The sequence below is a fragment of the Ambystoma mexicanum genome, chromosome 5q (genome assembly GCF_040938575.1).
Source record: "Ambystoma mexicanum isolate Mex_15411 chromosome 5q, UKY_AmexF1_1, whole genome shotgun sequence".
NCBI classification, from domain to species: Eukaryota; Metazoa; Chordata; class Amphibia; order Caudata; family Ambystomatidae; genus Ambystoma; species Ambystoma mexicanum.
In genome coordinates this window covers 874307166-874319367 of record NC_090933.1, presented here as the reverse complement: position 1 = coordinate 874319367, position 12202 = coordinate 874307166, and the positions used below count along the sequence as shown (strand labels likewise).

Here is a 12202-nt window from a genome sequence, read left to right as displayed (position 1 = left end):
GAGTGCACCAGACTGTTAATGGTCAAATGACAACATTATATCAAGAAATATTTCAAATGGTTATTCTACGTTTTGTTAAGGGAATTTGCTCAGTAAGACAAGTGTAAAGTTCTTATTACAACTAAAATACATACTGAAAAGAAACGTTAAAAAATAGACATTGCCAATTTTTTTAAAAATATCCACTTTACAATGGTAAAACAATTAAATAATTATCTTTCTGTTCTATAGCTTATTCTACAAGGAATATGGTGACGTACAGATTAAGACTAATAGTACATATTCTGTGATCACAAAGGCAATGATTAATTTTGCACAAACACTACTGATTAGTACAAAATAAAAATTGATAAACGCAGTTGTAGACCCTTAAGCCTGGATGTTTGGTCCTTTAAAGGTTCTTTTAGAAACTTGGGACATCTGCCAAACCTGCATGTATCCCTATAGCCCTCCCCCACTGTGATGGTGACATTCCTGCAGGACGCATGCAATGACAATGTATGTCTCCAAACACTGGACCGGGCCCCACCTCTGGGGCTGCTGATGTCTCTGCTGCTCTCATTCTACCTTTAACCATCCAAAAACACAGCCCTGCTCCTACAAGATGTCTGTTTTCATGCTCCTCGCAGCAACGGCTGGGAGGACTCTAGCAAAGGGGCACCTGACATAAAGTGTGACAGAGAAAGAAAGGGAAGGTGTGGAGTGAAAGAGAGAGGGGGAGAGAGGGGAAGAAAAGGGGGGAGAGAGAGAGACAGACAAACAGAGAGAGGCGCCACCGAATAGTTTAATGTAAGCCAGACACCGATTGTTTGTGTTTTTGGAGCAGATGTGTAGAAAAATTGTCCTGGACAAACTAACTGACGGATTTCTCCAAATGAACATTCACACTAGTACCGGCCTCAGCCTAAAATCATCTGTAATATAGAGCTGGTTTAATGTGCTGTGTGTTGCCCAGTTATCGCTGTTTTGAGGAAATGGTCTTCAGTTTACTGAGGCAGGGCCGGTAACCCCACAGCAAGACCTCAAGGGGATGTCCTCCTGAATAGCTTGCCAACTGTACCAACGCCCCATTCACCTGAGTAGGGGCCTTCACTGTTTTTAATGTGGGCAGTGCCACTTAGGTTTTCCATGAAAGAGACACCTAAGTAACTTATGCGCTCTAATTAGCCCCCATTTAAATAAAGCATATGAGAGCAGTGCTTGGTAACACCATCTATTAAACCTTTATATTAGGCAATGCGTAGACTGATAGAGCCCTCGGAAACATAACACCTCTGCATTGTTTTCTTTTATGTTTTGGGATTGTAATCTTGCATGGAATACTGTCTACATGTAGGCAAAGAAGACGATGGTACAGTACATATGCATCAAGTGTTTGAATAGGCCATAAGGAAATGCAATACACATCACAGGATGAAACAGTGCCAGGCTCCAAGAGCTCATCACATGAATCAATCCAGGTAAGGGTAGCACAGGAGAGCCCAAACAGGGTAACTAGCCTAGAGAACAGCATGATGACTATCTGTGTGGGACATATTTATTTATTTATTTATTCAAATTTGTTGAGCGCACATCAGCCCAGAAGCATCGTGGCGCTTGTTACAGACATCTTAGTTGCAAAGGAAACCGTAGTTACAAGCAGTACATAAATTACAGAGGAAATATATACAATAGCAAGGCAGTATATTTACATGGCTTCCTGAAGTTTGCTAGTTATTTAGCAAGGAACAAGGTTTTCAGTTTCCTGCGAAAGATGGGAAGTGAGTTTTCCGTTCGGATGTCTGAAGGGACATACACAACAGGACAGGGGAAGCACCCTATGCAGAGGGGGCAAACTCCAAAGTTCAGGCTGGGCCTACTACACACAGACAGAAGCAGCCTGCAAAGAGTGTGGCAGGACACGAAGAACATTGCCTTTGGGTGTCTCGCCTCGCCTCCATAAAAGGCTGTACTTTTGCGTGAAGGAGCGTTGCTTCCCTTGTATCCCTGGGGCACTGGGAGACTGTATACCAGAGGGAGCACCTTGCCAACTGCTGGTGGGTCCTGGAATCAGTGGTGCGTGCATTTTCCTTTCATTAGGTTTCATGCAAATCCATTGGCTGGAGCCAAAGTTAGAAGCATCTCAAATTACCCTTTCCTACGGAAACATCAACGTAACCATAACTACAGGGTCGATATCATAGGCTGAGCAATATTAAATGGTTCTATGCCATCTGGTCGAATCTTTTTCATTGAAGTAGATTTTGTCAAATTTCTGTTTTCGTTTACAGGATCATTTTGATGCGATGTTATGTTAGGGGGAGACCCCCTGCAGCACCCGCTTATCCCCTCGACATTAATCATTCTCCTGAACCCACACCCACAAATATTTGCGGCAAAATCGGACACAATAAATTAGAGGAAATCTACCTGGACGAATTCTCCTGCGGCAAAAGGTCCCTGGGCCACATAAATGGAAGGTGATGCAGCTTTGCAGCTCTTAGACCTCCACAGCTGGGAGGCTTTTGCCATTGTTTGTGCAGTCTGGGGACCCAGCAAGGCTGCAGCAATATGCAATCATTGGCTTGCTCAGTTTCTCCTATACTGCTGCATTTCTATCAAGCTGAAAGCCAGACAGATCGTTTCTGTTGTCTGACAAGCTGTTGCCATGGGTGAAAACTTGGAGCAGATATGAAAGCGAATTGGGCCAGTCTTTAAAATGACACTAAACAGTTTATGGCCAGCACCCTGACCTGATGTCTTTATTTGAAAGCTTGTTTCACTCTCTAATGTAATAATAACCAATAAACGAACAGAATTATATTCTCAAAACTGTAGCACTCTTGACAAGTCATGTTCTCCAGGGAAGCGCGTACTTTTGTTCATCCATTTACACTAATTACATTGGTTCACAAACTCTAATATGGAATTGTGGTGTCTTTTTATGTAAAGCCTGAGCTGGGAAAAATGGAGCAGATTAATCCTAATGTTGCATCTTCTTTAATCTGCAATGGAGCACCCCGGTTTTGCTTCCGGGCCTAAGATATAAAGAGTTTACTTACAGAGGAATACATGTAGTTTGAGATTTTGCACCCCATTTTCTGCTTAAGTGGTAGAAAAGCCCTGCACTTATTTCACATCAGTCTAATCCTATCCTTCACATTAGGAAAAGTGAGAGAAAAGGGTTTGCTCCCTCACTTATTGCATTAGCAGCTAAAATATTGTGAAGCAGGTGCAACCACATTAGAAATCGGCCTTGAGCGCCTAGCACATTTGTTGTTTCTCATTACACCCACTCCTGGTCGGACACAAGAGATCAGGTCAGACCTCAAACAGCTTCTGAAAGGTAAAGAATCATCTATGATTCTCCTCCAACCCAATCGCCTTGTGGCGCGTCCCCGCTATTAGCGTGCAGTCCTCTCGCCAACCCCACTACGTCCCACCAGCCGTTCCTGCTCTCGTATCGCTGTCCTCTCCCCGCAGGCCGGAAGATTGCATGCTCCTTTTAACTGCCCTTGATGTACTATTGACACAAGCATTCTAATATTTTGGGTGGGCCTCCAAGTAGCTTTTCAGTCTGCTCCCAGGGATCGCCACTAGGAGACAGAGCAGGCTTCCGTTAGCAGCCTCAATGCAATCATTGCCGGGCCGGACATCAACGTCTCTGCATTGCAGTTCAGTATTGCCGTCTGATTCTTCGTATCAGCTATCTGAGGTTTGGCTGCGGTCAACCGTCATCATCCCTAGCTTTCCTTCTATTAACTTATCTTTCAGCTCAACCTTGTCCAGTTTTTTGGGTACGGTCTCCCAGGAGGCTATTAGGAGTTGTTCCCCTACACGGATCCTCCTGCTGCTCGCGCTATGTCACAGGATCAGCATTGCTCTTGCTGTGATTCTCTCTCACGTTGGCCACTGCAAAGGCCTCTCGGACTAACTCTCAAGAAAGCTCCCAACAGTTCAAAACTATATACCCGGGCTCATCCTCATGCTCAAAAGGATATCTGGCATTGCCCGGTAAGGAGATTATTTCACAATTTTATAGTTAATTTTAGGGTTGAATTTGTGTCCTTCTTCGCCCATGAAGTATTTAATGGCCTCAGCCTGGCTACCTTGCTCCATTGCTTCATTTATTTATCCACCAGAGGGCGCCAAAGGCTCCCTACATCGTAGGCTCCATACAATTGCTTTGATGGTGGAACTCTAAATCCTAGGCTTCATCCCTAGGAAACTCTTTGAATCCATCCCTAGGTCTTGCAGAATGCACCAGAAAGGTCCAGAATACGCTAAAGGCCTACCTCTTTACTAATCCATATGGACTGTTGTGCACTTAAGGCTTTTCACATCTGACCCCCGTCCTCTCCAGAGATTCAATTTCTTTGAAGAGTCTGGGTGTCAAGATTGACCCCTCTCATGGTCTAACTGCAGGCCTACTATGTCGCTCACTCTGCCTAGGAACTTCTCAATCACATCTGGAGAACGTAAGTCGCCAGACTCACAAATCTTCTCAGATTCGGCCCAAATTGCACGATTCCTGGCGTGTCTATCATTGTAGTCTAGGGTCAGCGTTCATCGGAAATGGTCAAACTGCGAACTGTGGGCGTGTCACTAGAAGCGCCCAGATTCTTGCCCTCCTTTCACATATGCAGGGGGGGGGGGGCTCAAGCAGACAGCTGTCTTGAGCCCATGGAGGCTTTTATTCTTTCTCTACAACATGGTCCACAGCATTACAACTGGAGCCTCTTCGTGCCCTGGCCATGTAGGTCCTTCAGCTAACCAATCACTGGCCAATCAGTGGTGAGGGAAAAGTAACCGTCCAGTGAGTTTTCCTTAAATTGTGTTTTTATTATCCTATCCTTTAGAGCACACGTGTCACAACATTTTGTAAACTAGATTTGCTTCATGCAGTATTTGCCTGAGGCCCAGGGCCTACTCCTGAAAGCACAATTTTCAGACCAGAGAATCTTTAGTCTTACAATGGAGATCCCTGTAGGTCTTACAGTGCCACGGCTCGCTTCCAAGCACTGTTGGCTTCCCTCTTTCTGAGGTTTAGTCAGGGGCATGCCCACCACCCGTGGTAGGTGGCATGGTGAGTGGCCTGTATGCCCCAGTATAGAATGCTCAGACTTTGACTGCAAGTTCACCAGGTGCCCTCCGGCTCCTTTGACCCAATAGCCTGGGCATGTTGGCCTTGCTTGCCTTCAGTCCATTAAGTGGGATTAGAAATCAAGGGGTTCCCTCCTTAGGGGGCGTGATCAATTTAGGCCCCACACCCTAGGGAGATCCCCCCTCTCCTAAGTTGGGGGGTGCTGGTAATAGAGGTAGAGCTGGCACTCACTGGCATTTTTACCTTTGATGCACCCAGCCCCTCTTTTAAACAAAAGAAGTGGCTGCATGCACTGAAGGTGTGACACCAGCGTGCCCCAGCTCACACACAGTAGGAAGTCCTTTCATCCAAGGACCCTATGGAAGGCAATGCTTTAACCACCAGCTCCTTGAATGAAAGGTCACCCTGCTGCTGATGTCTCTGTACTCAGAAACAGGAGGAGGGCTGGACTGCTCAGCTCTCCTTTTGTTCTCGAGTTAAGTCATCAAGCAGCATGAAGCCCCTTTGACTCAGACAAAGAAAGCTTAGTAGATTTTTAGGTGAGCATTTAGAGTTTCAGCTTCCCACCCGTTGCCTTTCTTTGTACTGCTGTTCAGAGGCCAATGTACCAGACCTGTGATAAGCTGCAGCAACTCCCTCCTCACTCCATTGCTGAATGAAGCCACACGTTTATGCACATAAAAGCCTCAGTCCGCACAAAGCAAAGGCTGCAACACTTATACGACCGCTCTGAGTGTCTTAAATGAGCATCCATACGTTTTAGCCTGCGTTCAGCTATTTGGTGTGGGCCAGTGAATATGCTTGGAGATGAATGACGTTTGAGCGGGGCACCTGCGCATGCGCACACTCAATGATGACACCAGGGAAATCGCCCATTATAATCTGTGCACCAGACAATTTCCTCAGACGGGTTTCCCTACCTCTAGGCAAGGACTCCGACTCCCCCAAACTTCACTGTGAGCAATCATGCATCTTGAGCGGGCCCTGCCTGCGTTGCATTCACGCCCGGTTAGCCAGCGGCCTCCCAGCAGCACAGGCACAGTGTGTGCAATGACTCGAGACAGTGAACATCTGTTCCTCTATCAGGCTCTAATTTTTCCCCAATGATTGTGCAAATCTTTAATATAAAAGCTGCCATAGGGTTATGTGTTCACCAATAAATATCTTTAATGTATGTGAAACGAAAAACTTAACTTCTTGTGAGTGGAAGTCGCTTTTACTTTTCTCGGATAATACCACTGAATCTTGCCTCATTGTCGAGGTGATAAAGATATGTTATTTATATAGCGCTTTCGCCAAAGCGCTTCACAGAGAACATATCTACATGCAAGATCAATCAAGTTGGTATTCATTTATCAACCTGGAAGGACGAATGGCTGAGTTGGCTTTCCCGGGACTCGATCACACACGGCTTGTAGTAGCGAGCGCCCAACCCACTGAGCTGTCTTCGACGTCTGTACACTGCCTGCTGTCACAGGTTTGACCAGGTGCATCTCAGCACCCTAACCTTCCAAGGTCCAGTAGAGTAACTTGCTGAAAATGCTGGGGGGGGGGGGGAGGGCACATGACATCCAAAGGAAAGCAGCCCATGCCAAATGAAGGGGACAACATGGTGTGCCACAAAATGTGGCGGGTACAAACACCCGTGACCCCCATGCCAAGGTTAATAAAGTGAGTTGTGTAACAGTAGCACCTAAGAACAAGCTCCACGATGGAGATTAGCGTGCGGCGGGCGCTCCATGGGGGTAAATAAGTGCTTCTACGAGAGGAAGGGTGGCGCCACTTCCTGCTTCTCTTTGCCCTTCATCCCCTCTGTGCCATAACTCACCCACCCACTCCCCTTCGCGGCGAGCCGGGTGGTAACTGCAAGCTGTTTCACAAGCCTGGTCACGGCGGCCGACCTCCCGTTCACCCCGGTTTACGATGCCCCAGCCCACAGCACTGGGTGCAAAGTTCAGTTCTGTTATCAGAGCGCCCCATCGGCCCTCCTTCCTATAAACCACCGCTCCTGTGAGTCACGGTATCGCCAAATGTATTTGGCTTCTGTGAGTCACGCTCTGCACACAGACGAGTGAGAACCTACGATGCCTTGGTTTAAAATGCGTTTGCCAACCCGCGTGCCACCTGGCAAACTATCAGAGGGGAACTGGTTATTGTATTTATCTATTGTCATTTATTGCAAATAAATCAGATGGCGATCCTCTGATACATTGACCATGTACTCCTGATTACAGCTGACTATTCTTAATCACATCGGATCGAAAACCTTCAGTGATCTGCTTTCAGCTTGATTCGGCATCCATTCACTTTGTGTTAAGGAAACACAGCTGCCTCTCTGAGGTGGCGATGTGCCAAGGGCCATTGTGGAGGCCTGTCAATGCCCGGGCGAACGCGTGGTGCCAGTACACAGCGTCCGTGCCAAACCCGAGTGGGCTGAGGCAACAAGGCCATGCTGTGGCATGAGCTTCGAGGTGTCAAGGAGGTGAACGATGCCCGTGTTACGTGTGGTGCAACCGCAACAAAGTGGCCATAGCGAGTATAAGCGAGAACATGCAGCACAGGAGACGTGGCTATCCCAGGGCAAAAGGCATAGGTGGAAAGTGACGGGGCCTGGTAGTGCACCCCTAGGGCAAGTGAATTCTTAGGGCAAACAAATCCTAGGACAAGTGCATCCCTATGTCCCCATGGCAAGTGAAATCCTAGGGCAAGTGAATCCCAAGGCCAAGTGAATCCCTAGGGCAAGTGAATCCTAAGGCAAGTGAAGCTTTAGGGCAAGTGAAATCCTAGGGCAAGTGAATCCCAAGGCCAAGTGAATCCCTAGAGCATGTGAATGCTAGGGCAAGCGAATCCTAAGGCAAGTGAAGCCTTAGGGCAAGTGAAGCCCTAGGGCAAGAGAAACATATGACAATTGAATACTGTGATCCTAGGGCATGTGAATTCTAGGGCAAGCAAAGCATTAGAGCAAGTGAAGCCCTAGGACAAAGGAATCCAAGGGCAGGTGAATGCCCAGGGCAAGTGAATCCCTAGGGCAGGTGAATACTAGGGCAAGTGAATGCCCAGGGCAGTGAATCCCCAGGGAAAGTGAATCCTAGGGCAAATGAATCCTTTGGGCAAGTGAATTCAAGGGCAAGTGTACCCCTAGGACAAGGGAATCCAAGGGCAAGTGAAATCCTAGGGCAAGTGACTCCCAAGGCCAAGTGAATCCCTAGGGCATGTGAATCCTAAGGCAAGTTAAACTTTAGGGCAAGTGAAATCCCCAGGGAAAGCGAATCCTAAGGCAAGTGAAGCTTTAGGGCAAGTGAATCCTCGGGCAAGTGCACCCCTAGGACAAGGGAATCCAAGGGCAAGTGAATGCCCAGGGCAAGTGAATCCCCAGGGCAGGTGAATACTAGGGCAAGTGAATGCCCAGGGCAGTGCATCCCCAGGGAAAGTGAATCCTAGGGCAAATGAATCCTTAGGGCAAGTGAATTCTAGGGCAAGTGAGAAGGTGTTGACTTGTCTTAAACGTGCTACCGAGAAGTCATCATTTAGAAATAAATAATATGAAGTGCAGTACCGCTTTATCCCTGCCCAGCTGAACTCGGCTAACATTGGTTTCCACTCTCCTGAGACCATCAGTTTGGCACCTCAAAGCCCCTCGCGCATCAGCCTTTTGTACACAAAACTAGAGCAATTGGAACAATTTAACTGGCCTTCTCCCTTCTGCAATTTCAAAGCCAACTGGAGAACCTGCTCTTCCCAGAACACTGCCAGGTCCCGAATTCCAACACACAATCACCCACTCCTGCCATCTTGAACTCATTCTCCCTTGCTCGTTCTCCCCCAGCCCCTCATTCAGTATTGATGATGTGTTCCAGGAAGCCCCCTTTTTGCAGAGCTTTCTGTTAGGGAACAAAATACTGCAGTAATTGCCTTAAATGCGATATATAGTAGAAGTGAGTTTTTGAGGTGACAGAGCAGAACATCAAAGTGACTTGCTTGAGTGTGTTACCTACATTATTGTGAAGGAACTAACAATCACAGTGTCGCAAAGATCTAACACTGAAAATGCAAGACATTGCCCTGGGCCAGCCAACCTGCCACATGCAGAACATGCACACAGGATACAGGGAGACATCTGTGCTCGGATGAGGAGACTTCACATCCAAGCCCAAAACTGTGTTCCACCATGTAGAGTTCCCTCACACAGGGCAGGCAACAGCTGCGGGGTGTGTCAGCACACATCATGCAAAAGAAGGCTGGGACCAATGTGTGCACCACACATCTCTGCAGTTCCATTGCAATTAGCCAAGTTGATCGTAAAAAGTCAATCGAATGGTACATTTGACCGATTACGCCCAGTACCACTCGATCGATTTTTCAAAATGCCAAACACAGAGAGCGGGGTTTGCGGGTGTATCCCCCACCCCCCATGTTCGTTATTTTTGGGTTTCATGCGGGGGTGTCCCCCTCTTCCTCAATTTTGAAGGTGTGGGATGGAAAATACATAAATAAATAAATAAATAAAAAAGAAAACGGGACCCTGTGGCGTCAGATCGGACCTGTGCTATTATTAATACAATGTGGCACGTGACCAGTACAATGGGGGAATGCCTTCTTGAAATCAAATTGAAAATGCAAACTATTGAATTAGACAATATAAAAAAAAATGACTCTCAAATTGTTTGTAGTGCTAACAAAAAATTCCAACATATTATATTTGAGGTGTTCCCGTGTGCAGGTCATGTGCATGGCGCCTAACCCATCAGTGCATGCACGATCATTTCCTTCCGGGAGCTGCTCTGTCATAGCAACAACGATGAAGGTTAACTTACCAAGAAGAAGGAGAGGCAGACCAATAGGCACAGGCCGGGCCTGCCCATGCCGTGCCTGTTCATGCCGCTGGCTGTCGCAGAGGCCCTATGGGGGAAGGAAAGACTTTTAGAGTTTGCTGGCAGTTGTGCAATCAGAGGTTTCTCAAATGGCAGACTTTCTAGCATGCAAGACAGGCCAAAGTGTCTCCCGGGGGGTCATTGCATTTATTTATTTATTTATTGGGTGTTTATAATGCGCCCAGCAAGTCATGTTTCAAGGTGCAATAAGGCAACAAAGCAGGGGGTGTCGCAGGGATGAAGAATAACAAAAACGGCCCTACTAGGGCTTGAAAACAATGACGCTCCAATCACAACACCACATTGCATAGAGCTTTGCAACCAACGTGCTGTCCCTTCCTAGTTTGCATTGCCTTAAGTGGGGTGCTAGATCGAAGGGGGGAGGACACTCGTTAGGGGGCATGGCCTGAGTATGTGTGCTTAGGCTACGTTCTTGAACGAGAGCCCCCGCCTGCCTAAAGGGCAGTGAGGGGGGTGGTTAAACCAGCCCCTCCTTTTAAACAAAAGGAGGAGCTGAGCACACCAACGGTGTGACACCAGAGCGCCCCAGCTCTCAGACGCAGCAGGCAGTCTTTCATTCAAGGGCTGCATGGTGGAAGGGAACCCTTTATTACATGGCTCCTTGAGAGTAAGGGCTGCCTGCTGCATGTCTCTGTAGGGCTGGAGGGTCCGGCTCTCCTATTGTTTCTGAGTAAAGAGTCATCAGGCAGCATGTAAGCCCTTTAACGCAAGGTACAGTCATCAGGCAGCCTGTGTAGCCAAAGCCACAGTAGCACAGGCTGCCTGCAGGTGTCAGTACTTCGGTTTAGATAAAAAAGAAAAGGCTATGGCCCTCATTACGAGTTTGGCAGTAGCCATGCCGCTATTGGCGGCATGGCTGCCGCCGAAATCGCGTCCGGGTCCTCAGAATGAGGAATAACCGGGCCATTCCGAGTTCGGAAGGCCCAGTAATTCCTCCCTCCAAGGACCCGGACCCGGTCCTTCCCCATTTCCATTTCAGCCCCCAAAGGGCTGAATGGGAATGGGAGAGGGAGCAAACAACGGGCCATTACGACTTGGCCCGTTTTTTGCTCCCTCTTCCCCTCGCGGAACCCGGTAAGCACGCATGGGTTGACCAGGCGTTGCTTCCTGGGTCCCGCGAGGTGACCTCGTAATGAGGCGGTACGGGGTAAACGGCACCGGCACCTTTTACGGCACCGTTTACCCCGTACCGCCAGGGTCGTAATGAGGCCCTATGTCTTTTATTTTTTGTAATCTGAAGTGCTGGCACCTTCAGGCAGCCCGTATAACCATGCTGCGCTTCGGCTACATAGGCTGCCTGAGGTGTTGCGTGGCTAAGGCTAGTAAGTGATGGGCCCCGGCTCAGTAGCCCTTTCTGGAGACTGTACAAAATGACTTTGCACTGACTTCACACTGCAAAAATACACTTTGTACAGTTCCAAGAATCAGGGTTTGTGTCTGCAGTGCAAAGTCACTTTTCAGCAGTGCAAAGTCACTTTGGACCATGCAAAAAATTCCATGAATCGGACCCTATGTGTTGTCTGCATCACTCGTAACAATAATTGATATTCCTAGACATCTTGCAAGATTAGACATTCTGATGGTAAAGTGTATGAAATTGAGTACAAAATGAACCTCGTTGACAGTAAGAGCAAACAACGGTAAAGAGAATAGATAGGCTTATATCATCAGCTGGCCATGATTATTCACTGCAACACACTCCCAATAGTCTTTTGCGCTAACCACAAGCACATATTAATATTAGTCGTAGACGTATCAAGAAAAAAATATTTTCACAACGTTACAATACATACACTTTGTTGTGTTGATCTTAAATGTTGATAAATGTTGTGGTGCACCGTGCAGTGGCATGTCCAGGGAGTGGCCTGGGGTGGCACGTGCTAACCCCTGGAATCTGATTGGCCGCCCCAGGTGCTACCACATTATCCTAAACTATGGTAATTATGTGTGTGCCACCCTTGAATAGGTCAATGGCTCACTTGCGCCACCCCAGTCAAAAGAGTCTGGGCAGGCCACTGGCACCCGTGAATCTATGAAGGAAACTGATCAAAGGGATTACCGAGAAATGAAGGAATGTGAGAAATGACCGTCTTTTCTTTTTTTAACTTAATGGGGGGAGGGAGAACCCTGTCCCCACATCCCCTCCCCCACCTTACTAATTACCCTTACCCCACACCACACCTGTATTTTACTAAAATGTCCCCAACATTCGAAATGAATCGTTCAC

The 12202-nt window shown here is 47.5% G+C and overlaps 1 protein-coding gene across 4 annotated transcripts in view; it reads right to left on the bottom strand.

The window, feature by feature from the left end:
- The window catches only part of CDH17 (cadherin 17), a 440636-nt gene that overhangs the window by 367852 nt on the left and 60582 nt on the right, over positions 1-12202 (bottom strand). For all 4 annotated transcript variants that reach the window (XM_069621361.1, XM_069621360.1, XM_069621359.1 and 1 more), the window contains exon 2: positions 9898-9982. In XM_069621361.1, the coding sequence (XP_069477462.1) occupies positions 9898-9960 (63 nt within the window). In that variant the 5' untranslated portion in view covers positions 9961-9982. The remainder of the gene's footprint in view (positions 1-9897; positions 9983-12202) is intronic.